Source organism: Equus asinus, chromosome 4 (assembly GCF_041296235.1).
Source record: "Equus asinus isolate D_3611 breed Donkey chromosome 4, EquAss-T2T_v2, whole genome shotgun sequence".
NCBI lineage: Eukaryota > Metazoa > Chordata > Mammalia > Perissodactyla > Equidae > Equus > Equus asinus.
In genome coordinates this window covers 116,823,727-116,848,034 of record NC_091793.1, presented here as the reverse complement: position 1 = coordinate 116,848,034, position 24,308 = coordinate 116,823,727, and the positions used below count along the sequence as shown (strand labels likewise).

Genomic DNA, 24,308 nt, shown 5'->3' with positions numbered 1-24,308 from the left:
CATCATAAGCTGTATTAAACAAAGTTTCTCTAATGTACAGAGAAAGTAGAATAGGAGAACGAATGACTATAAATGGCATTAAACACCAAAAGAGTTTTCCAAGAATTCAAATCAGTAGAAACAGAAGTCAGTGCAAATAAGATAGATTTCATCTTAACAAAAATAAGAAAAGATACTAATTGAAACAAAGGAAGAAATCAAGATGATATATGTCTGATGATTTGTGCATTTTAGAATATTGTTCCACACGTTGAAATAAAATTAACTATATCTTTAAAGTATATGAAGAACCCGAGGAAATTGCTCCTGAAGAGGAAGAGCCAGTTCCTGTTGCAGAGGAGGAACCAGAGGCGCCCCCACCAGCAGGTACAAGGCAGGACCCATTGCGTGGGAAAATACATCATTTGATTTTTATGTCTATTACATGTCTTCTTCAAGGTAAAATGTCCGTCTGCTATCTCCTTACTTGAAATTTGGCTTCATTGGCAAGAACAAAAGTCATTTGCACACATAAAGCTTTGGTCCTACAGAATTTTCCAATGTGCATACCAAGGAATTAGATGTGATCTTTTTTTATTCATTCCTTTGCATTAAACTTTTCATCATAATCATCTGACTCTAAAAGAAATTCCTATCTTTCAAGTGCCTGAAGAGCCCAAGAAGATTGTTCCAGAGAAGAAAGTGCCTGTCATCAAAAAACCAGAAGCTCCTCCTCCTAAAGGTACTTATACTAAAATAAATAAATATTCACTTCGTTTTTGTGTGCTGTCTAAAATTTGACACTCTTTCCTTACTATGTATTGTGATGTATCACGTAATTAACTCTCATCCGTATGTTAAAGTGTTGAACATACTTGTCAAATTAATGTGTATATATATTGCACCTTGCAATTTTATATTATTAAATACTACTAATATCTTTAAAGTACCTGAGATGGCGAAGAAAGTTGTCCCAGTGAAGAAAGTCCCAACTGTTAAGAAGCCAGAAAAACCAGAAGCTAAAGGTATTCATGTCATCACTGACATCCTAATAAAAAAAAAAAAAAGAACTACTCTGATGTCTTAAAGTGGAATCGAATTAAGTTGTCCTCATTGTTGCGTAACTGGGGACAAAAACGTCCTTATTGTGTTTCCATTAATTTTAATGCTCTTCCATTAACTATAGGTTCTTTATTCTTAACATTTTAAGTTGTTTTTATGTACTCTTTCTAAAATGAAACTAATATCTTCAAAGTGCCTGAGGTGCCCAAGAAACTTGTTCCAGTAAAGAAAGAACCTGTGCCTGTCACCAAAAAACAAGAAGTCCTGCCAGAAAAAGGTACTTACCATGAAGAGAAAAAATATGTTCTCTGAATGCTATCTGAGCATTTTAATAATTCTTAGGGAAAAAAATACTGAAGTATAAGTTTACACAAAACCACATTTTACAGAAAAATAGAGGAAAATAAAGAGGGCAAAGAGGGAAAATGAGACAAACAAGCAAGAGGGGAAAAAAGTGAATGAGAGTCAGTTGTGCTGTGATGTGGTTACATGCGGTAGAAAAGGACCTCCTCTCACTCGGTGTGTAGAACAGCTCAATTCAGCATATCATTGTTGAATGTTTACCATAAACAAGACATTGTGTTAGAAAAGATAAGATCTGATCTTGTCTTCAGGCTACTTAAGTCTGGTGAGAAGAAAGAAAGTATAGCACAACTCTAGCACAGACAGGAAGCGATCACACCTACAGAGTGAGGATAAAGGGCTACAGAAACAGAGGCAAGAAAGACCAATTTCAGGCAGAGGATCAGGGAAAGCTGTGTGAAAGAAGCACAATTGTAAGCTTTGATTGATTTTGGTTGCTTCCTCAATATAGCAATTGAGGAAATGGTATTCTAAGCAAAGGCAAGATTATATCAAAAAGCACAGAGGTAGAAGAGTCTAGGAAGTTCAAGGACTGTCAAATAAACTTGTGTAACTTAAGTATGAATTGGTTGTGGGATATCTTGAAAGATAAGGCTGGATATAAAGATGAGGGTCATATTTTGGATTCTTTGAATGCCAGTATAAGGCGTGTACTTTATTCTGTAGGGAACAGGAATTGTCAAAGGTTTTGGAGCAGGTGTACAAATTAATAGGAGTTGGGCTTCAGAAAGGTAACTAGCAGCAGTTCAAGCTGTTGGAAGATGGTGATAATAGTAAAGAGTCGTTGCTGTTATTTAGGTCTTTAAGAGCTGGACAAGATCAGTCGTGGTAGAAATGGAAACAGAGATGGGATTTGAGGGAGATGAGATTCAGCTGATGTCTGATTATTATCAGAGCAAGTAGGGAAATAGAGGAGCCCAAGATGATTCTAAGGGTTGAAGCTTGATGGCCATGAGAATGGTTCATAGGGTCCTTGAACAGATATTAGAAAGAAGATAGTAATATATTTTTCATTCTTCAAGTATAGAAGTTGGGAATGTGCACCTGGAGCTTAGGGAACAGATCGGGGCTTGAGATGTAGATCCAGAAGTCATACACATGGAAATAACAGTTGAGAGTGCAGGGGTGATTGCTCAAAGAATGTAGAGCAAATTTTTTAAAGCATTGAAGTTAGACCAGTAGAGAACACCTACATTTAAGGGTCCACAGAGGAAGAGAAGCAAATGAAGAAGGCTGAGAAGGTTCATTTGTAAAATTAGGATGTCCAAAAGAGCATCATGCCCTCAAAACCATTTTCCCCACAAAGTCTTATAAGGTGAAGTTCTTTCTCCTATATTCTTTGCCTGCTCTTTGCAGAATCTTGCACATCTTCTAAATTCTTAATAGTAAACAAAATCAATATCTTTAAAGTGCCTGAAGTGCCCAAGGAAATCGTCCCAGAAGAGGAAGTGTCTGTCCCTATCCCTGAAGAGCCAGAAGCTCCAATTGTCGAAGGTACACGGCTGCTCTATAAATCTTGGAAAGACGACAATCGTCTTTATCATCTTACTTTGGTTGTAGATGAGTCTTTTGTATTTATCTGTTGTCTGTCTTATGTAGTAAAGTTATTGATGGTTGATATGTTGCAACTTAACAGTTACAGTATTCTATTTGAAATACAGTCTAAAATAAAATACTGTGTTTTTTAAGTTGAAGAGTCTGCTGAGGAAATAATATATGAAGAAAGAGCATCCATAACCATTGGTAGAAAAGTGCCTCCCCCTGTTGAAGGTATATATATATTTATGTAAATATAATTTTTTTAATCTCTTGGAAACTCCTTTTAGAAATGAAAACTTAGAAATACAAAACTATTTATAAGGTGGCATTCCTTCTTGAAATTAAAGGCAAAAGCATCTGTCACGTTTCCTTCATTTTTTCAAATAGTTATACTTCTTTTGAAATCTTTAATTGGATTATTTGATTATTCTTGATGGTAATTATAAATTCCAAAGATATAGTTTACTGAGGTAAAACTGGAATAATTGCATTGGATCCTCAATGATAAGCCAATGTCAAATTTTAAGTCATCTCATTTGCCATCAACATACTTCGAATAAAATAGTTAATAAAAAGTTCAAGTATAAGAAAATAGAAATCTTATCTCTTTTTTTAGACAAGCGAATTTGTATGAATTGTATATTTCTGTTTGTGTGGCTATAATCTTTGCATCTACGTGAAATTTGTGTGTCTTTGGAAGAATCTTACATTACAATCTCTTATCCTTTGTCAACATTCTTTAAAGAACGTGAAATTGAAAAGTATATTGAGCCTGAAGAACCTGAACCTGAACCACAGCCAGAAGAAATACCAGTACAAGGTATTCAATTGGTCTTAAATCTTCATCATCATATTCTTCATCTTGAAATATACATGGTTTATGTTGTTCTACGTGTATAGTAGGTCTCTACATCCGTATGTATGATGTTCTGTGTTTTAAATGTGTGTCTTGTTCTTATGTATCCACATCATTTGTAATGTTTGTCTCATGTCAATGTGCCTTATGTGGATGCTTCCTTTGTTGTTTTTATTAGTGCCTCTGCTATATTTCTCATCATCTGTGTATAGTGTTGATATTTTTATGTTTTATGTTGGACACTAATATTATATATCCAAAAAATAAAACTTTTTACTTCATATGTATATTTAAATTTCGACTGAATATAGTGTATATCCACATACTAATTAACATATGTATATGTACACTAACACTCCTGAAATACTCTTTCAAGAACCTGAACCTGAAAAGAAGGTTGTTGAGAAACCAAAACTCAAACCAAGGCCCCCAGCTCCTGCTCCTGCTCCACCTAAGGAAGACGTGAAGGAGAAAATAGCCCAACTTAAAGGTATAAAATACCACTTCCAAAGTTGTATTAACTTGCTTCAAACTTCTGTCTAGTCGTCTGAAATAGTGCTTGCAAAAATTTATTACTTTTGGAAGTGTGCGCTTCCAGACATGACTTAGCGTGGGAATTACATAAAGACCCATGTTTCCTGCTGCTCCAGGAGCCCGGGGGTGCCTTGGCAGGCCATGCCCGCTGTCCTAGATGTCAAAAAGTGCATTGTTAGCTTCATCCTGGACATCTGGATGCAGGGCCTGTCCAACCAACTTTCTTGTGTGGAGTGGGGAGGAAGGGTTTTCTGATTTCAAAGCCTGATTGCTATGCATATCTTTGGGCTCTTATGCATGTGGAATGTATAAGAAATCTTTACAAGATATTTTTAATATTGCAGTAACAAATTTATACAAAGGCCAAAACTTTGTTCTTAAAGTATGTCATGTGCTTTTAAATATATAGTAAGTAATATATTTATGACATCCAATAGCTATGTGCTCATATACCATGAAAGGAAAGCATGTGAATGATCTCTCACTGCCCCTCCACTTTTTTTTCTTTTGCAACTCAGTAAAAACCCAGTTGTGTTCTGTGGTGGTCCTCTTGGCTTAGCCAGAAAGAGTGGTTATGGATATATTTGCTATCCAGTGCTCTTCCCATTGTTAAACCTCCCTTCATTCTTTTCGCATTTAGATTTTTCTTTGAATCGATGTAATATTGCTTAATTTTAAAAACATCAGCATCTTTAAAAGCTGAAATAAACTGGCGAAAGCATATTATTCTTGTTATTTTAATTAAATGTTGTCTTATTTGTGGTGTCATGAGATGTCCCAATCTAAAATGATCTACATATAATCTTAGATAAGCACTTTTCCCACTCTCACCTACACATGTACAAAGACAGAATCTTCCAGAGAAAGACTTTGCTTCTAATGATTCTCACCCCTTTACACCCCTCCTGGCCTGCAGAGGGAACTTCTGGTATTTTAAGTCAGACATAGAAAAAGTGAGCACTTATTAAAAGGCTACCCATCTGCTGACTGATGCGCCATGAGGACACATACTTAAATACATTTCCCTTAATGTAAAATTTATACTCAAAGGAAAATTGCTTCCTCCTATGAAAAACAAAAACTGTCTTCCGTCTCAACCAGACTTTAATTTACTGTTCAACTTTGGAGTAAAACTGCAATCTGTTTTCATGGTTTGAATGCCTCTTGTATGTTCTTTGGTGGCTGTTCTTGGCTGCTGTTAATGCTTTTTGGTTATAAACAAAGCTTGATTTTGATTCTTGGAGCAAGTATTTAATAATTTGCTTCACATTAGTTTAAATATACAAATAATAAAAGTAAGTTCATATTCTTTAAAGCTGTTTCAAAGAAGAAAGTTCCTGAAAAACCTGAGGTTCCAGAAAAAGTGGAGCTTAAACCTCTGAAAGGTATTTCACAGTCTAGAAAATATATTAATATGCAGTATCCCTTCATCTGACTCCTTGCTCTTCCTGCCCTCTAGAGTGTTCTTCTTTTCTTTTTCTTTTTAAAATAATCATAGTAGTGTCATTCATTTCATGTCTTTCTGTAGATTTTATGGTCCTGGCTCATCAGTGTTGCTTCCTTTGTCTCCCACCAATTTCCTACATTCTATGGATAAATGTTGTTTATCTTTGTCTCATCTACATATGTGTTCTTGCATTTTCCTAAACTTCAAAACATCACCTTTTACTGGTTAGGTGAAATTAATATCAGGACACATCTTAGGTTAAAATACTGAGAGCTAGTAGTAGAAAGTTTTAGAATTTGTCTTGAAAAACAACATTTTAGCCAGTGTTATAAGCACTAAAAAAAAGTCATATCCTCTTTCTATACTAATAAAATGATTCATAGGAATTTCCTCATGGCTTTTCTGTCACTTTCCTCTCACTAAGCTAAAGACATTCTTTCAGGTGTACAGATCTCATGTTTTAGAGAAATTTCATTATCATTGCAGGTCATTTTTCAAAATTTATTTCTCTTTAAACGATATTTTTCCCTAACTAAACTTAAACCCTAAAGAAAAATAAGTGGATCATAAAAGTCTAGAAAACATCTTTTAAAAATAAAATTGTTAATTTTTCTAGTAAGTATACCAAGTAGCAGTGTTTCGTTTAAGAATCAGGATGTTCAGACCCAGCAATTGAATCTGTTCTTGATTCACTCTGGAATTTTGGAAAAATCACCTATCTGAAGATACATTTCCTGATTTATAAAATGGAGTTTACAAAATAATGTTACTATGCATATTTACTAGTAAAAGATTATTACAAAGCTACTCATAAACATTAAAATGGAAAGTAATGGCATATAATCATTTTAAAAATAATAGCTACAGTCGTGTGCTCTGCACCTGAGTCTCAAATGTCAATAAGATCTTAAAAATAAAGTAATATTGAAAAACAAGTGAACAGATGTGTTTTCACTTTGTCCATTATGTAAGTAAAGGATGTCACACCATCCCAACTTGGATTAATTAGATGTGTGATCTCTCCAGGTTCGATCAATGAAAATAGTTATACATTAAGAATACTGGTAATTCTAAAATAGTATTGAAGGCCAGAACAGTTTATCAAGGATAAAAAAATTTAATGTTTAATGGTGAAATTTTACTTAAAATACTTGACGTTAGAAAAAAGATCATTAAAGTGAAATATTTGTGTATTTGCCTTTATTTGTTTAAATTTTTGGAGTAAGAGTTAGGTAAGGTTATCTTTATCACATAACAAAGCTATTTAATGATTTCAAATGTCTTATTTAAAACACCAAACGGGACATTTTATAGAAATATCTAAGAAATTCAGATTTCATATGAGTGAACAAATATAATGTTATGTGACACAAATAAATAATGTTTTTAAATTAGATTTTTATTGACAACAGGAGGGAGGTAAAGTGGTTCAGTAATCTCCAAGTATTTCTCTTCTTGTTTCCATTCAAATCCATGAGGACTATGGTAGGAATAGGAGGCTTCTCTACATAATAACATCATCCACCAAGCCCAGGATTCACTGAAGACACAAAAGGAAGTTAATTTAGAATTCCATGGGTCACTTTTAGTCTAAATTCAAGAACATTTTTTTATTCATTAAAAATAAGCTTCCAACACCAGCTTTCAAATTCTATAGTTCTATAAGTCAGAATTATTTCAAAAAGGAGACCTTAAGAAAGGATATTTCCCTTCTGTTCAGAAAACGATTTGGTCCTTTCCCAACATCAAGGTCATAAACCAGGTCCCTTGGTTTTCTTCTCTCATCACTGGAGAAGACTGAATGATGACACTAACACCTAGCAATATCATTTTAATGTAATTAATAATCAGGGAGATATCAATGTAGATTTGGCAATCTACGGTTGCAGATTGGGGCAAAGATGCTGTCAAGAACTCTGTAATTTGATGAAAGATTCATAAAGTCAGTATAGACAACATCTTCTACGCTCATTTAAGATGAATAAATTTGCCTGCAGTTAATACAATCGAATTTCATGACAAAGTTATATAGATGGTTGCAGAGGAGATGTCTTAAAGTGGATTATTTGCTTTTAAATTCTGTGATATTTATGTGCAACAAAAATTATTACTTGAGGCACTCTAGTTAACTAGTTTTGAAAGAGACATTTTTCTTGTTGAAGTTTAGTTTTTACGTGAATTCACTTCAAAATTTGAAATCCTATTCTTTTAAGTGCTTGGAGGGGAAAAGAAAGTTCGCAAATTACTTCCTGAACCTAAACCACAACCAAAGGAAGAAGTTGTTCTCAAAAGCGGTATAGTATTTTTCAATCGTTCTCCCATCTTTAAGTGTCCAAAAACTAGACTTGAAAGCTTACAAAATATTTCTGTCTCTTGGTTTTCTTTGAATTAAATTTCCTATTTATCAAAATTCATCTGTAGTGGCATTGAAAATTAAGAAGGCTATCATTTCCAAATCGTTTTTAAAAGAGCACAGAAATTTTGTGAGTTTTCACCGTATTTTGACATTTACCATGTTAATAGACATAACTCAATTGATAATATTCTAAACCAATAACAATGACCATAGCTGTCATTTTTATAGTCAAATTATGTAGTAAAATACACTAAACCTATTAAATACTCTAAATTACACCACACTATTTAAGCTTAATTTCGGTATTCGGTTTTAAAGTGTGACACAGGATCACCACAACTAATAAATAACATTTTTTAAAAAACTAAACGTTTCTTTCCTACTAATAAAATATTGAAGAATTAGAAGCAAGATAGTCAAATAAAGAATTAAGTTCTAACATTGTCTTCACATAGAATTACTGATTTGTAGGCTACGTTTCTTTAGAGATCTCCACTTAAATAAACTTTATACTTATTTAAATACTCCTCATTAAATTATAACATTGAGTTATGATTAGAATTTCTTGCTATTCAAATTATTCATTTTGTGTTTGGGTCATTTCTGCCACAGATTTGTCTCTGAACAGACTACATAGATATAAAGTGACTCTGAGCACTGTTCTAATTAACATAACTTTTGTTGTTGTTGTTTTTTAAAAAAGCATTGTTAGTGTCAATGCTAGTTTCCAGCACTAGGTCGCATGCTTTTCAGTTTCATTGCTTTGTACGTTATTTGCATTTGTCAAGCTTATTCAACATGTTCATTAGTTTGTCTTGGTTTACATATAAACCTTTTTGTCTTTTAAGTTCTAAGAAAGAAACCTGAAGAAGAAGAACCTAAAGTAGAACCTAAAAAAGTAGAAAAAGTTAAAAAACCTGCAGGTAGGAATCTCAGTAAATTTGTGAAATTATCTTTTAACAAAATGGACATTTAACAAAAGGTTTATCTTGTAAACATAAGTGGAATTAAATATAAACTTGGCTTCATATTTCATCTGTGATATAGTCTGTGTTTTCCATTGTCGGCTTCTGCTAAATATGTTTATGGTAATTTTCCAATGCCTTCATGTGTTTCCCTGTACTTCATCATTATTATTACCTGTACTTGACCACTTACGTTCTTCCAGTAGAAGCGATTCTAAAATAATCAAGTTGGCTGCAGAATAACTTCAAGGGAGGATGTCAGCAAATGTTTCATAAAATTTGACGGCCTCTAAGTGGATTGATTTTTATCACCAGCCTATTGTCAAAGGGCGTATTTATTGGGAACTATTATGGAAGTGATTTAGAAAGAGAGAGTTAATGGGTTGGGGTTGGGCAAGTGGATGGAATAAAGAAAGAAAAATAAATTGAGGCAGAGTCAAGAAGAGAAAATAGAAATCGATAGAATAGAACATGTTTTAAAAAGCCATCAATAAGGCTCTTGAAAAATAGTTGGATCTGATTGTTTCAGATCAGGTGACTTCTAAGTATTCAAATCTTAAAATAACACTAGAAAATAATCTTGTTATCTTAAAGTACCAGAACCACCTCCAAAGCCTGTTGAAGAGGTTGAAGCACCTCCAGCTGCTGTTACAAAAAGGGAAAAGAAAGTTCCCGAACCAACAAAAGGTAAAACTTACTGACACTTTCTTAATTGTCTCTAAAAATGCAATTATGCATCATTTAAAATATCATTACACTGGCATTAAGATTTGAACACATGACCTGAATCTGTTCATCTCATATGCTTCATTTGTTTACCGTTTCACTCGCATGTGCAATTGGCTAGTGAGCAGCAGTTTGTTAAATAAATTACTGTTTTAAACACTAGGAAAAAATGTATTTATGGGCAATGAGATGACTAACAACATTAGAACCAATAAAATTTCCTTGCTATATTTTCCAAATATTTTGTTTAAAATGTGCAATAAACTTAGATCAAATACTCCATTTGGTAACTATATGTGTACAGATTCTAAAATCTTCCAGGGTATGTTAAGTCTGCCCAATTTTGGTTTGACTTTGTGAAAACCTTCAAAAATACTGTGATAGGGGCTGGCCCTGTGGCCGAGTGGTTAAGTCTGTGCGCTCCGCTGCAGGCGGCCCAGTGTTTCGTTGGTTTGAATCCTGGGCACGGACATGGCACTGCTCATCAAACCACGCTGAGGCAGCATCCCACATGCTACAACTAGAAGGACCCACAACGAAGAATATACAACTATGTACTGGGGGGCTTTGGGGAGAAAAAGGAAAAAATAAAATCTTTAAAAAAAAAAAATACTGTGATAACCTGCTTATTACTGTGAATTTTTTTCAGTGCCCGAAATTAAGCCACCAATACCTCTCCCTGCACCTGAACCGAAACCAAAGCCCGAACCAGGTAAGCAAGCTCAAGGTCATAGCATATTCCTTCAGGCTTCCCACAAATAACATGTAGTTTATAAGAAAAAGTAAGTCAAAGTCAGTATGCAGCAAATGATTTCTAATGTCCCAATATATTATAAGAATACGTTATATTTTATTGAATATAATATATTAAATATATAGACTATATTATTATATATAGAATATATTAGAGTTAGAATATATTATTCTCTGAAAAAAATAGTTATTTGAAGACTTTAAAGTTGCATCAGAAATGGCAAATGGGCCACCAAATGAGGTTTCAGGAAGTGACGAATACATTAATGCAATGGACATCTCTCTGCAGAGGTGAAAATAATCAAACCACCTCCAGTGGAGCCTGCACCAACCCCCATCGCAGCCCCAGTAACCGTGCCAGTAGTTGGAAAGAAAGCAGGTATGTATGCTGTAGCTTTCTTTTTGCTTGTTTGTTATGGTGGCTTCATAAAAGGATTCATACTTGATTAAAATGCAAGCCTTCTTTATGCTGAAACGTAGGCATCATTTCCACTGTGGGGGTTTTATAAGTTCTTGATTAAATTTTCTTCGTCTGATATCCTCTACCAACCTAGTCTTTCATCCAGTGATGCATATTGTGTTTTGATTGGAATGTACATTCCTGCGACGCACCATTTCTTTATATGCTTTTGAGATTAAGTAATGAGTATGTTCAAGGCTGATGAAAACAAAGGAGACGGAGAGACACTCTAAGGACAAACATACAGGGATCCCAGTGGAGCTTCAAATTGCCATGTGCCCTGGAGGAATCATTTCTCATTTTTTAAAAAGACTGCATGTTGGGATAATGAAAAAGTTTTGGAAATAGGTGGTCTTGATGGTTGCATAACATTGTGAATGTACTTAATGCAACTGAATTGTACACTTTAAAGTGGCTAAAATGGTAAATTTTATGTTAAGTATATCTTACTACAATGGAAAAAAAAGACTGCATAGTTCAGCCTTCAAATCTATATAAGAATTTAGATCAATAATGATTTTCTTAAATGTACTCACTTAGCGGTATGACTATCTCAGGCCAAACTTAAGGTACTTACTATTTGCACATGAACTTTTAATAGTTCATCACTTAGGTGATAATCTCAAAACCAAAAATGATTTGATGTGTATTGATCATTGATAAATATACGTGTCATTTGATCTTTGGCGACTTATTTAATCTCTTTAAATTTTAATTTCTTAGTCTGTAAAATCAGAATAATAATTATATATGCCCCATAGGATTATTGTGAGGATTAAATATATGCAAAACACTTGGCACAGTACCTGGTGCTTAGTAAGCCCTCCAGAAATATTTGGGGTTTTATTGTGTTTAATGACATGAGACAATATACTATGTTCTTTCGACTGTAGTTTAATTTTAATATTTACATTAACATATTTTATCACTGATATTTATGATTTGGGCATTATTCTTACTTTTAAACTCTTATAATTTCAATGCGATACCTTTTATAATTCAGAAAAAGATGATCACTGCCATTGGGCTAATTAAGTATGTGTAAAAATAAAGCTTTCCTCACTTATCCTCGCTTATCTCTTGAAGCCAAAGAACTAGTTCTACAGTTTATACTGCCCCTGCATTAATAACTGAATTAAACTCTAAATTCAGGAACTGTCTCGCTTCTGCTTTGGTTCATTGTCTAATTAAGGGAATCTTCAAAGGAATCCATACACGTGTAGCACATAGACCCTTTCTTTTCCCTTGGTCTTCCCTGGATTTGTCTGCTCAACTTAAACACAAAAATAAGGGCTTTTGGTAACTTCTGGACCATTTCCCTTTATCCTACAGTGATTCTTTGTTGACCAAAACTTATTTCCTTGGTTCATATAACCAACAGATACATAAACATGTAAACTACTTTGCATAACTAAGCAAGAATAAAACTCTTCCTCACAAGGCAAGAGTAAGCCGTCTAGAAATGGGAGAAGAATAAAGGCACTCGCTGAAAGAATTTTTTAATCCTAAATATGTTGACAATTTAGCTTGGTCACATTATTCTCAGAATGTGCTTTCTTGGAAATATCAAAGTATTCTCCATAGAAGTCATATAAATAAAACCAATTTCTTTTTATAGGTTAATATTTATAATAAAGAGGACAATTTACCCTGCGTGGTTTACTACTTGGCATGAAATAAGGCGGAAAAGTGTTTCAATGCTGAGTTTTCTTTCTATTTCAGAAGCCAAAGCACCCAAAGAGGAGGCTGCCAAGCCGAAAGGTCCCATCAAAGGTAACGTGCATTTCTCTGTACCTGTATTGTAACCTTTCAGTATGGAAAACTTTACATTCAAGGGGGAAAAATTTCAAAATTTATAACAATCTTTATTATTCCTAGTTGAGTCTGCTAAAACTAGTATGTCTTCTGGTATTTCAAATAATGCATCTCTAATATTATTCAAGTGGGTATTATTTATATAACCAACATATTTTAGCATAACAAACTCTCCAAGTTCTTAACTTCATTCTTCACATACATGATATTTATATATGACAGATAAAATGACTCGGCTTTGATTTAGATATTTTATACTCTTTAAAATTGGGCAAAATGAAGAGCGTTTATTATTCATAGATTCTTTATGCCATCTCATTTTCCTGTCTGAAAGAAGACAATGTAAATTCAGTTGACCTTTCAATTGCCTGGTCTGTAATGATCTGTTCTTGACTTCTAGTTGCTCTATCACTGGTTTCATCCACCAGGCAGCCAAGTATGCACTTTCTCACCCTGACAGAAATGCCAAATCAACTTTTAATTTTATTTTGAATTAGGTGTAGCCAAAAAGACTCCTTCACCAATAGAACTTGAAAAGAAAAAGTTGAGACCAGGAAGTGGTGGGGAGAAACCTCCTGATGAAGCCCCGTTCACCTACCAGCTGAAGGCTGTGCCACTGAAGTTTGTGAAAGAAATCAAAGACATCGTCTTGACCGAAGCAGAGTCAGTTGGCTCTTCTGCAATTTTTGAATGTCTAGTCTCTCCCTCTACTGCCATTACAAGCTGGATGAAAGATGGTAGCAATATCCGTGAGAGCCCCAAACACAGATTCATCGCAGATGGTAAAGACAGAAAGCTGCATATCATTGATGTTCAGCTTTCTGATGCTGGCGAATACACCTGCGTTTTACGTTTGGGAAATAAAGAAAAGACCTCCACGGCAAAACTTATTGTAGAAGGTAATTTCCAGTATTCTGAATATGGCCCATATTAACTTTAACACAATAAACCTCAGTAGCAACTTTTATTATAATTTTAGAACCTCTTATTTCCAAATTTTATTTCATTGAAAATATTGTGTGTATTGAAAAGTCTTTGCAGATTGTTAATATTGAAATTCTCCACAGAACTTCCTGTGCGCTTTGTGAAAACGCTTGAAGAGGAAGTCACAGTGGTCAAAGGACAGCCATTGTACTTGAGCTGCGAGTTAAACAAAGAGCGCGATGTGGTCTGGAGGAAGGATGGGAAGATTGTGGTGGAGAAGCCTGGCAAAATTGTGCCTGGCGTCATTGGCTTGATGCGGGCCCTGACTATCAATGATGCAGATGACACTGACGCCGGAACGTACACAGTTACTGTGGAAAACGCCAACAACCTGGAATGTTCATCTTGCGTAAAAGTCGTAGGTTAGTACTTTGCTGGGGAATTTTGTTCTACTTATTATTATACCAAGAAAATGGAAGAGAGAATTTTATTTCCCAGCATCAGAATAAGAGCCTTCTGCTTTATCTAAGAGGAAGAAATATCAGTATATCATACAGATAAATAATTATGTCCAATTTTGAGAATTTTTTTCAATTTCTGAAATTTACTAAGGAAGCTATTTATATTACTTGTGCAGATCATAATTACTTTTCTGACCTCATTTTCATACAGAAGTCATTAGAGACTGGCTGGTGAAACCCATACGAGATCAGCATGTGAAACCCAAGGGGACAGCTGTTTTCAGCTGTCATATAGCAAAGGATACTCCAAACATTAAGTGGTTCAAAGGATATGATGAAATCCCCTGGGAACCAAATGATAAGACTGAGATAGTGAAAGATGGAAATCATCTATACCTCAAAATTAAGAATGCCACACCAGAAGATATTGATGAATATGCAGTGGAAATTGAAGGGAAAAGATATCCTGCAAAGCTAACACTTGGAGGTATAAAAATCTTACCTTTTATTCTAAAAGATAAGTTTTGTGTGTGCATAAGGCAAAATAACACATCCCCCCCCAAAAAAAATATGAGAACAAAGCATCGTTAGATTGTCTAAAGCATTGTGTTATTTCATCCCTGACAAATACAGACCGCGAAGTTGAATTGCTTAAACCAATAGAGGATGTTACCATTTATGAGAAAGAAAGTGCAAGCTTTGATGCAGAAATCTCAGAGGCAGACATTCCTGGACAATGGAAACTGAAGGGAGAACTCCTAAGGCCTTCACCTGTGAGTAATTTCCCATTTTCAGTTGTTAGTCATATAAAATAACTACATTCTATATTCAAGTCTGACATTCAAATGTGGTTCAACAATGATGGAGTTACTTCAGGCTTCTAAAGTCTCAAAGAGGAGAAGAAATTTGATGCGCTATTTGTGGACAGCTCAGACAATTTTTAAAAATTTTATGACAAGACATTTTTACTTACTTTTACCAGTAGTAATTTTTTAACTCTGTAGAAATCCGTATCTGAAACTTTTCTCCTCTAGGGAATTTCTCTCATTCAAATACTAACTAAAACTATTGTTTTTCAGACTTGTGAAATCAAAGCAGAAGGTGGGAAACGCTTCTTAACTTTGCACAAAGTCAAACTGGACCAAGCTGGTGAAGTCCTTTACCAGGCCCTCAATGCAATTACGACGGCCATTCTGACAGTAAAAGGTAGGGGCTTTTAGAACTCATGGCGTGGGCTCAACCTCATTTCATATCCTTCTGCATTCTGAAAAAACTCATTTTTACCATTTGATTTTCAGAAATCGAACTTGACTTTGCTGTGCCCCTGAAGGATGTCACTGTTCCAGAAAAGCGACAGGCTCGATTTGAATGTGTCCTCACCCGAGAGGCAAACGTTATATGGTCTAAAGGGCCTGATATTATCAAGTCATCTGACAAGTTTGATATCATTACTGATGGAAAGAAACACATTCTTGTCATCAATAATTCTCAATTTGATGACGAAGGGGTCTATACCGCTTCGGTGGAGGGCAAGACGACCTCAGCACGATTATTTGTTACAGGTAACAGCTGATGAGATCTGCCTGTAACATCCCATATTTAGGCATATAAATATATGGCTTTAAAGATATGGCTTAAATATATGGCTTCTAAAGATAGAACCATGTTCTAATAGCTGCAAGTGACAACTGGCACCACTACTCTACTTTCACATTGCTACCAAAACAACTCCCTTAATTTTTTTTAATGGAGGATAGCTCAATTTGAAAAGATGAATAAATAAATGCCATGTGAAACATATCCTTTGTAGCCAGGCAGATTAGAGTGAGAGATTTCTGAAAGTAAATTGTGTTTCTGAGCATTTTATCCATGCTTACATTGTAGGTATAAGATTGAAGTTCATATCGCCTCTTGAAGATCAAACAGTGAAAGAAGGTGAAACAGCAACTTTTGTTTGTGAGCTTTCTCATGAAAAAATGCATGTAGTCTGGTTCAAAAATGATGTCAAACTCCACACGAGCAGAACTGTACTCATCTCATCTGAGGGCAAAACTCACAAATTGGAAATGAGAGAAGTGACCCTGGATGATATATCCCAGATAAAAGCTCAAGTGAAGGACCTGAGCTCCACAGCAAACCTAAAGGTCTTAGGTAAATGTGACTACTAGAACTTGATCGCCAGTTTTTGGATGGTGGGAGTGGGGAGTAGTTAAATATTTTGCAACGTGTAACTAATAAAATTTCATTTGCACATTCTCCTGATGACCTGCTGAATGTCTTTTACAGAGGCCGATCCCTACTTCACTGTGAAATTACATGACAAAACTGGAGTCGAGAAGGATGAGATTATTCTGAAGTGTGAAGTGAGCAAAGATGTGCCAGTGAAATGGTTCAAAGATGGTGAAGAGATTGAACCTTCACCCAAATACTCCATCAAGTCAGACGGCCTGCGCCGCATCTTAAAAATCAAAAAGGCAGAACTTAAAGATAAAGGCGAATATGTGTGTGACTGTGGCACAGACAAGACAACAGCAAATGTTAATGTTGAGGGTGAGTTGCTCAAAAATTTAAAATTTGCCCTATCTGAACCTGTGGTTTATTTGTTCCGTCATTCTAACCAAACTTGTATCATTTCAGCTCGACTAATAAAAGTGGAAAAACCTCTGCGTGGAGTAGAATTGTTTGTTGGTGAAACAGCTCGCTTTGAAATTGAGCTTTCTGAACCAGATGTTCATGGCCAGTGGAAGTTAAAAGGAGAGCCTTTAACTGCTTCCCCTGTAAGTCAAGATTATCTGATCACACAGGAGGGGGCTTGGTTGATTGTTGGTGAAAAAAGATACACCTCTGGTATGAAATCTCTTGATGAATTGTAGGAATAACCAGATATGAAAATGATGTTCTTTCTCTTTCCTTCTACCCCTCACTCCAAACAGGACTGTGAAATCATTGAAGATGGGAAGAAGCATATTCTGGTCCTTTATAACTGCCAGCTGGATATGACAGGAGAGGTCTCCTTCCAGGCTGCCAATGCTAAATCTGCAGCCAAACTGAAAGTGAAAGGTATGTTCTGCCTGTCAGCTACCCTCTTGTATTTTCTTTGCAGATTTCTTATGAGAGCTTGAATTGATCAGGGGTCATGACTGGAAGCATATTCTGGCTTCATCCACACCATCCTCTTTTTCAGAATTGCCACTTATCTTCATCACACCTCTCAGTGATGTTAAAGTCTTTGAGAAAGATGAGGCTAAGTTTGAGTGCGAAGTATCCAGGGAACCCAAAACATTCCGTTGGCTGAAAGGAACCCAAGAAATCACAGGTGATGACAAAATTGAGCTTATAAAGGATGGCACTAAGCATTCAATGGTGATCAAATCAGCTGCTTTTGAAGATGAAGCAAAATACATCTTTGAAGCTGAAGATAAGCACACAAGTGGCAAACTGATCATTGAAGGTAAATTTTTTTTTTGTCCGATTAGCCACTTTTAAGTGATTTTTTTTTTGGCCTTTATTTTTATATTTCCTCCTCAAAGAGCTGGAGTAAATCAGGGTTTTTTTCTTGATAGGAATCCGGCTCAAATTCCTCACCCCACTCAAGGATGTAACAGCCAAGGAGCGGGAAAGTGCCGTGTTTACTGTGGAGCTGTCCCATGATAACATCCGCGTCAAGTGGTTCAAAAACGACCAGCGCCTGCACACCACCAAGTTGGTCTCAATGGAAGATGAAGGGAAGATTCATTCCATCACATTCAAAAACCTCTCTATTGATGACACCTCTCAAATTAAAGTAGAAGCTATGGGGATGAGTTCAGAAGCTAAACTCACTGTGCTTGGTAGGTGCTTTCTTCAATTTAGTTTTATTGCATTAAATTCAGCAGAAATTTGTGGAGTACTGATTACAGGGGTTATAGTGCATGGAAGCAGCCCCTATCTTTAAGGAACTATCGTATATGTTATCAGGCTTATTTCTGAAATATGTTTACTTAAAAATATAAAGACTTTAAGGTAATAAAGACTTGGGGTCACAAAATAGCCAGTTAAAATCAAAATTAAAACTCTTAATTAATTATTGGCTCTGTCATGTTTAAAACAGGAATGGAAATACTTCCTATCTCCTCACTTCATCAAAATTATTTCACTAAAGTGTCTTTCAAGTTTCTAATGAAAGAGGAAACACAAAACTTACATTAATAAACCTCATTGTTTTTCTTGGCCCCTTGATATCAAGCAGATTACATATGAAGTCTAATATAAATGCAAACTATTAATTGATTGAGAAAAACTAATAATGTGACCCTGGAACCTTAAAGGTAAAGTAGACATAATAGATTTGCTAAGAAATTAATCTGAATAATGAAGGAACACATAATTATCCTTGAAGCTAAATTTCATAGTGTCTTTCAAACTACTGTTAAGAAAATACTTTAAAATGTAATATATGGGCCAGCCTGGTGGTGTAGTGATTAAGCTCATGCACACCACTTCAGTGACCCAGGGCTCGTGGGTTCAGATCCCGGACATGGACCTACACACTGCTCCTCAAGCCGTGTTGTGGCTGTGTCCCACATACAAAATAGAGGAAGACTGACACAGGTGTTAGCTCAGGAACAATCTTTCTCAAGCAAAAAGAGGCAGATTGGTAACAGATGTTAGCTCAGGGCCAATTTTCCTCACCAAAAGAATAAAATAAAATAAAATAAATAAAATATAATATAGATAGATTAGATCTTGATAAATCCTATACATTGATTCCCTTTCTAACATGTAGAGAACTTTTGAACATAAGCATGTTAAATGAGTGAAAGCTTGGTGCAATTTTAAAATATACCCAGGACTCTATGAACTGCCCCTTAAAGTTTCCAGGAGATTTTCATTTCCCTAGATGGTTAATGAAGTTTTTTCACGTATGCTTTACTTGCAGAGGGAGATCCATACTTTACAGGAAAGCTTCAAGATTACACTGGCGTAGAGAAAGATGAAGTGGTTCTACAGTGTGAAATTAGCAAAGCAGATGCACCGGTGAAGTGGTTTAAGGATGGGGAGGAAATAAAGCCATCCAAAAATGCTATTATTAAGGCAGATGGCAAGAAGCGCATGCTAATACTGAAGAAAGCCTTAAAGTCAGATATTGGACAGTACACCTGTGACTGTGGGACAGACAAGACCTCAGGAAAGCTTGACATTGAGGGTAAGGAAATTTCCATGAGTTTTACTCTCGAAGCTGTTGAGGTTATTTCTGCCAGAGGCTAATGACACATGCTGACACTTCACTTTTCTAGATCGGGAAATTAAACTGGTGCGACCCCTGTACAGTGTGGAGGTGATGGAGACTGAGACGGCCCGCTTTGAAACCGAAATCTCGGAAGATGATATCCATGCCAACTGGAAACTCAAGGGAGAGGCACTGCTCCAAACACCTGTAAGTCTATTTCTGAACTTGTCAAGACTTAGAAAAGCTGTGTGAAATAGAAAAGAACAGGTGAAAAGTCGAGTGCATGCAGGGCATTTAAACATGATATCAGGCTCTCTGTAAGAGATGTTAGGGTCTACAACTGGGCTCGGACAAGCACACTTGCATTATTTCTGTTCCAGCATAGTGAGTAAAGTTTGTAGATACTACTGTGATGCTGCTAGTTGTTTCAGAATTATGCAGCTAAAATAAACTTTCATGATGCTACTTGTTGCTTTCATGATAGTACTCACAGGCTTTATTTCACAAAAACAAGCTCAAAGTTATATAAAGTCTCCTCAACAGTTATTTAGTAGCATTCCTTTAATTAAGATAATATATCCTCAGAAAAATCCCAGGGAAAATGATTTCTTATGAAACCTCTCTCTTTCGGTACAGGACTGTGAGATCAAGGAAGAAGGCAAAACGCACTTCCTAATTTTGCACAACTGCCGCCTGGACCAGGCCGGTGGGGTGGATTTCCAAGCTGCCAATGTTAAATCTAGTGCCCACCTCCGAGTAAAACGTAAGTATTCTGTGTTTCTGCTAAAAATGCAGTATAGCCTTTTGCAGAAAACGAACGTGAGGGAAATTAATTGGAATTATTTCATTAATTAGAAAACCTTATCAAAGCACAGAAACTGGCTTTCTTGTATTTACTTCTTTGACATCCGAATATGCACGTGGTTCAAATTCTAAAGTTTTGGAAATGTCTTTGCCGTCTGAACAATGTCCTTGGAAATTGACCTTGCTGCCTGAACAAAAGAAAATTAAGCAAGTCAGATTTTCCTACTTTGTAATCTTTTCATTCAAAGTAGATATACATACAATAAGACTCTAACTCAGAACCCTGAAAGACTACAGAACCCAAGTTGCTGTACAACTGTAGCACTGTAAAGAAAAACTTTGCTGTGTGGGCATTTCAGATTCAAGAGGGGAGGCAAGGAGCATCAGACTAACATTTTTGGAAGGTGCAAAGTGTTTGATGGATATGGACAGGCTGTGTGATTGAGGGGCCCTTGTCTTCTTCCAATCAGAGTCTTAGTTATTTTGGAAGTCACATACCTTATGTAGCAAGAGGAACTTGACACCTGGCAGAGAGACAGATGCAGCGCAAATTGTACATCAGAACGAAAGGGCCCCTACAAGTACCCACTCTCCAGCTACCAGCTCTCCCCTTCTCGGCACCACAGGGCCACGTTCACACAGGAGTTAAAATAGAGGCCAGTCCTGTGGCTCTTTCCTTCTTGAAGAAAGCAACCATGGAGATTAATAACTAAGTCTGTATTTATTCTTTTGGAATTACAAAATGAGTAATCCAAAGCTGCTTCCTTCCTCTCGAAAAGCACGAGTAATTGGTCTTCTGAGGCCCCTGAAGGATGTCACGGTGACTGCAGGGGAAACAGCCACTTTCGACTGCGAGCTCTCTTATGAGGATATCCCAGTGGAATGGTATCTCAAAGGGAAGAAACTGGAGCCCAGCGATAAGGTAAAAAGCAGGCATCTGGTTCATTGCATTGTCTTGTTCTTCCTTTTTCTCTCAGGTTTTTTGTCCTCTCGTATATTCCTTATTCTTTGCTCTTTCTCATGTTCTCTCCTCTCCCTTTCCCTTTCTCTTTCCTACTCTCCCCTGATTTCTGCTGAAATTGTAACGCAGATTCTTCCAATCTTTGTTGGGTTTAGCCTGATGATATTTTTATTGAAATGGAAATAAAAATTTTAAGAACCATCAAGTTTTAGGGTTTTGAAGAAAAGGAAAACGCTCATTAGCTATCAGTGATAGTTTATTTGATTAACTGGAAGACAGGAAAGATCAAAAAGGCTTTCTGCTTGGATGCACTGTAACAATGGTGCACAGCAAGTTTTATGACTAATTCTGTCCGTGCTATCTAGTGTTCTGCACATGAGGGGATTGCCGAGAGGACTGAGATTCCATTTCAGGCAGTTGATCAAGTAGTTGAGATAATTGCTGGGCAGATTTGCTCTTCAAGCATTTCTCCAAAGCTATTTTTAACCCTCAAGTGCTTTGAGCTGTACAAAGTCTGGAATGCAAGTGGACTATTTAAAGTGCAACTGATAGTACTGACCAGAAAGAAGGGCTCTGTGGTTATCCACATGTATGAACAAATAAACTTTAAGAAGTTTTAGGAAATAACCAGCTCCTGGTGTTAGCTTTTCTATGCCCAAGATTTTACCCAAGATTTTAAGTAAAAACTGAGGCGATTATTCAGATAGGGCCAAAATACAGTTTACCTACAGTGAGCTATGTATTTTGCCCCCCAAAACAATGTGTTTGTTTTATCTTGATAATTCACCATTCATTTTGAATTCTTGAAATAAAATATATACAAAATGTCCAACATGGGTTGGAAATAAAGCACAGAAATAATATCAAATGTAGCATCAAGGCTTCTGTACAAATCAAACTTTGAACTTAAAGGAATATGATTAAAAAGAGATCCAGTTTAACAAGAAGCCACAACATTGCCTGAAGTATTAGAAGGGAAATGCCTTTGAACATCCATTCTAAGACAAACAAAAAAACTAGTAGTCTTTCAGTGATTAAAGGGTAATTCAGTAATGGTCATCTGGTAGATACAGTCTGCCTGTTGTACAGGCAATAATGACCAATTGGTCTCCTTCAACGAGGATGGAAATAGCTGCAGTACATTCAAATGGCAGCATGAGAATTAAGCTACATGGGCGGAAAGCTTCCTTGCACTGAGGGCTTCTAGATATTGAGCTGGGTGATGCGGCATGTCCGTCTTTGAGTTTGCTGTTTTAAAATATGCATTAGTCTTATTAAGTGTGGTTTAGTTGCTTTCATGTCTAAAGGAAGAGAATTTTCAAGTTGACTTTTCAAGATCCTTTTTAGATCTGTAAATTCATGATTTGTATATAGGGACACTACTTAACGACAAATTATAGTACTCTTTTGTGCTAAGTATCTTTTCGTCAAATTAAGAGCTTTTTATTAAAAGATCATTCTCATTGTTTCTAATGTAAAAACTATACTATTTTAATTTAAAATGTCGACTTCTAAAAATCTGATTCATATTTCTTTTACTCAGAGAAAAAAGATCTCTTATTGTTCCTAAACTTTTTTCTGGAGTGAGAAAGGATCACCTTACCACAATCCAATAGGGCCCCTTCGTGTCTCTCCTGGCATAGGAATTTTAATCCTTTACTCTGTCACCAAAAATACTTCAGCCTTTTATGAACTTGCTCTTACATTACTTAAATGTCTCTTTTCAAAAAGAACTTAACATAAACTGTGAAAAATAAAGTCATTTTATTACATCTTACAGGCTTTGTTTAAATGAGGTCTATCAGAACAAACTTGCTATTATCAATTTAATTCAGGCCTTTTATCTTCACTTTGCAAAATTTTTAGCCTCTAAAAAGTACAACCAAATAAAAACAGGTTGTTGGAATAGGAAATTGAAAGGGAAAATTTTAGAAATGAGGGTTTTTTCTTTAGCCATCAGTCCAAGAAGGACTACTAAGTCGTAAATGGCCTTTGATAATTTTGTATTTAATAGCTTAGTCAGTCATAATGCCTATTGTGTTATAGTAATATGCTTCCATTATAAGTTAACAATACTTTAAACGGATGATGTCTAACATTATTCTTATATAACTCACCACAAAAATCTTCAGAATTCATTTTATTGGTTTGATTTTATGAAGTACTTGTTAGTTTTGCCTTTTTTTTTTTTAAGCATAGTCAAGGTATATCGTATATCAGCTATTTATCGAGAATCACTGTGTTCTGAGCCAAGTACTCGGCAACAGAGAATATTCTAGATTAGCCTCAGAGGAAGTCAGATGATAAAACAAAGTGTTAATAGATAAGATATATCTGTGGGAGGGTTAGAACCTGAGATTTTTTTTTTCAATAGCCCTAAGTCAGAGTCCAAAATTTATATTGAAATGTCATTACTTAAACAATTCTTTTTCCATTCAACTACCATGTCCTTAAACAAGCAGCTGTGTTCCTAGGGCATATCTTAATTACCTTCTCCTGTCTTTTTGTTTTCCCTTATTAGGTTTTTGGCCTTTCTCACTTATTAAGGTAGTTAAATTAATAACCATGCCCAGCTCTTAATTAAGGAAAAACCTTTAGATGAAACTTTATTCCTAACTCTTTCCTTTACACCAGCAGAATAAATAGTTCCACTGATAAAAATTTCTACATTTTTCTTTACTCTAAAAGAACTCTTAAGCAGTGCAAAATCAATCTAAATAACAGGGCAGAGCATCTTCTGGAATTCTAGAAGGTAGAACTAGAAGAACCTCCAGTTGTCCTACCCACACTGTGAGGATGGCCCTGCTGTAGCACCCTGAGACCTGATTTTCCCAGGCCTCAGCTGCAAGCACATGAGAGGGAGGACGAGTCAACACCTTCATGGCATTTTCGAACAAAGTTAAGAAATTATACAAATGATTTTCATCACAGGTTTAATTGGTTGGCAAAATAATTTTAATTGCTAAAATAAGTGGGAAGAATTCTAGCTCATTGTTGCATGGCAAACACCGTAGAAAATAAGGCTTACTTTCAGCTTACCATATGCAATCATTTTTTTCCCTTATTTTCATGATTTAGCTTAAGTTCCTCCCTT

General features: G+C 35.7%; 1 protein-coding gene across 3 annotated transcripts in view; it reads left to right on the top strand.

Annotated features, from left to right (window-relative positions):
• TTN (titin) overlaps window positions 1–24,308 on the top strand; it is a 270,195-nt gene that overhangs the window by 148,085 nt on the left and 97,802 nt on the right. For 2 of the 3 annotated variants that reach the window (XM_070508506.1, XM_070508505.1), the window contains 31 exons: window positions 280–366; window positions 644–721; window positions 927–1,004; window positions 1,235–1,318; window positions 2,815–2,898; window positions 3,094–3,174; window positions 3,689–3,763; window positions 4,176–4,289; window positions 5,650–5,718; window positions 7,994–8,074; window positions 8,985–9,059; window positions 9,696–9,788; window positions 10,477–10,539; window positions 10,870–10,959; window positions 12,763–12,813; window positions 13,353–13,754; window positions 13,923–14,201; window positions 14,452–14,727; window positions 14,874–15,013; window positions 15,320–15,446; window positions 15,539–15,802; window positions 16,125–16,391; window positions 16,527–16,790; window positions 16,878–17,017; window positions 17,174–17,300; window positions 17,425–17,691; window positions 17,804–18,070; window positions 19,159–19,425; window positions 19,517–19,656; window positions 20,086–20,212; window positions 21,033–21,175. In XM_070508506.1, coding sequence (XP_070364607.1) covers window positions 280–366; window positions 644–721; window positions 927–1,004; window positions 1,235–1,318; window positions 2,815–2,898; window positions 3,094–3,174; window positions 3,689–3,763; window positions 4,176–4,289; window positions 5,650–5,718; window positions 7,994–8,074; window positions 8,985–9,059; window positions 9,696–9,788; window positions 10,477–10,539; window positions 10,870–10,959; window positions 12,763–12,813; window positions 13,353–13,754; window positions 13,923–14,201; window positions 14,452–14,727; window positions 14,874–15,013; window positions 15,320–15,446; window positions 15,539–15,802; window positions 16,125–16,391; window positions 16,527–16,790; window positions 16,878–17,017; window positions 17,174–17,300; window positions 17,425–17,691; window positions 17,804–18,070; window positions 19,159–19,425; window positions 19,517–19,656; window positions 20,086–20,212; window positions 21,033–21,175 — 4,700 coding nt within the window. The remainder of the gene's footprint in view (window positions 1–279; window positions 367–643; window positions 722–926; window positions 1,005–1,234; window positions 1,319–2,814; window positions 2,899–3,093; window positions 3,175–3,688; window positions 3,764–4,175; window positions 4,290–5,649; window positions 5,719–7,993; window positions 8,075–8,984; window positions 9,060–9,695; window positions 9,789–10,476; window positions 10,540–10,869; window positions 10,960–12,762; window positions 12,814–13,352; window positions 13,755–13,922; window positions 14,202–14,451; window positions 14,728–14,873; window positions 15,014–15,319; window positions 15,447–15,538; window positions 15,803–16,124; window positions 16,392–16,526; window positions 16,791–16,877; window positions 17,018–17,173; window positions 17,301–17,424; window positions 17,692–17,803; window positions 18,071–19,158; window positions 19,426–19,516; window positions 19,657–20,085; window positions 20,213–21,032; window positions 21,176–24,308) is intronic. The other variant, XM_070508508.1, reaches the window with a different exon arrangement.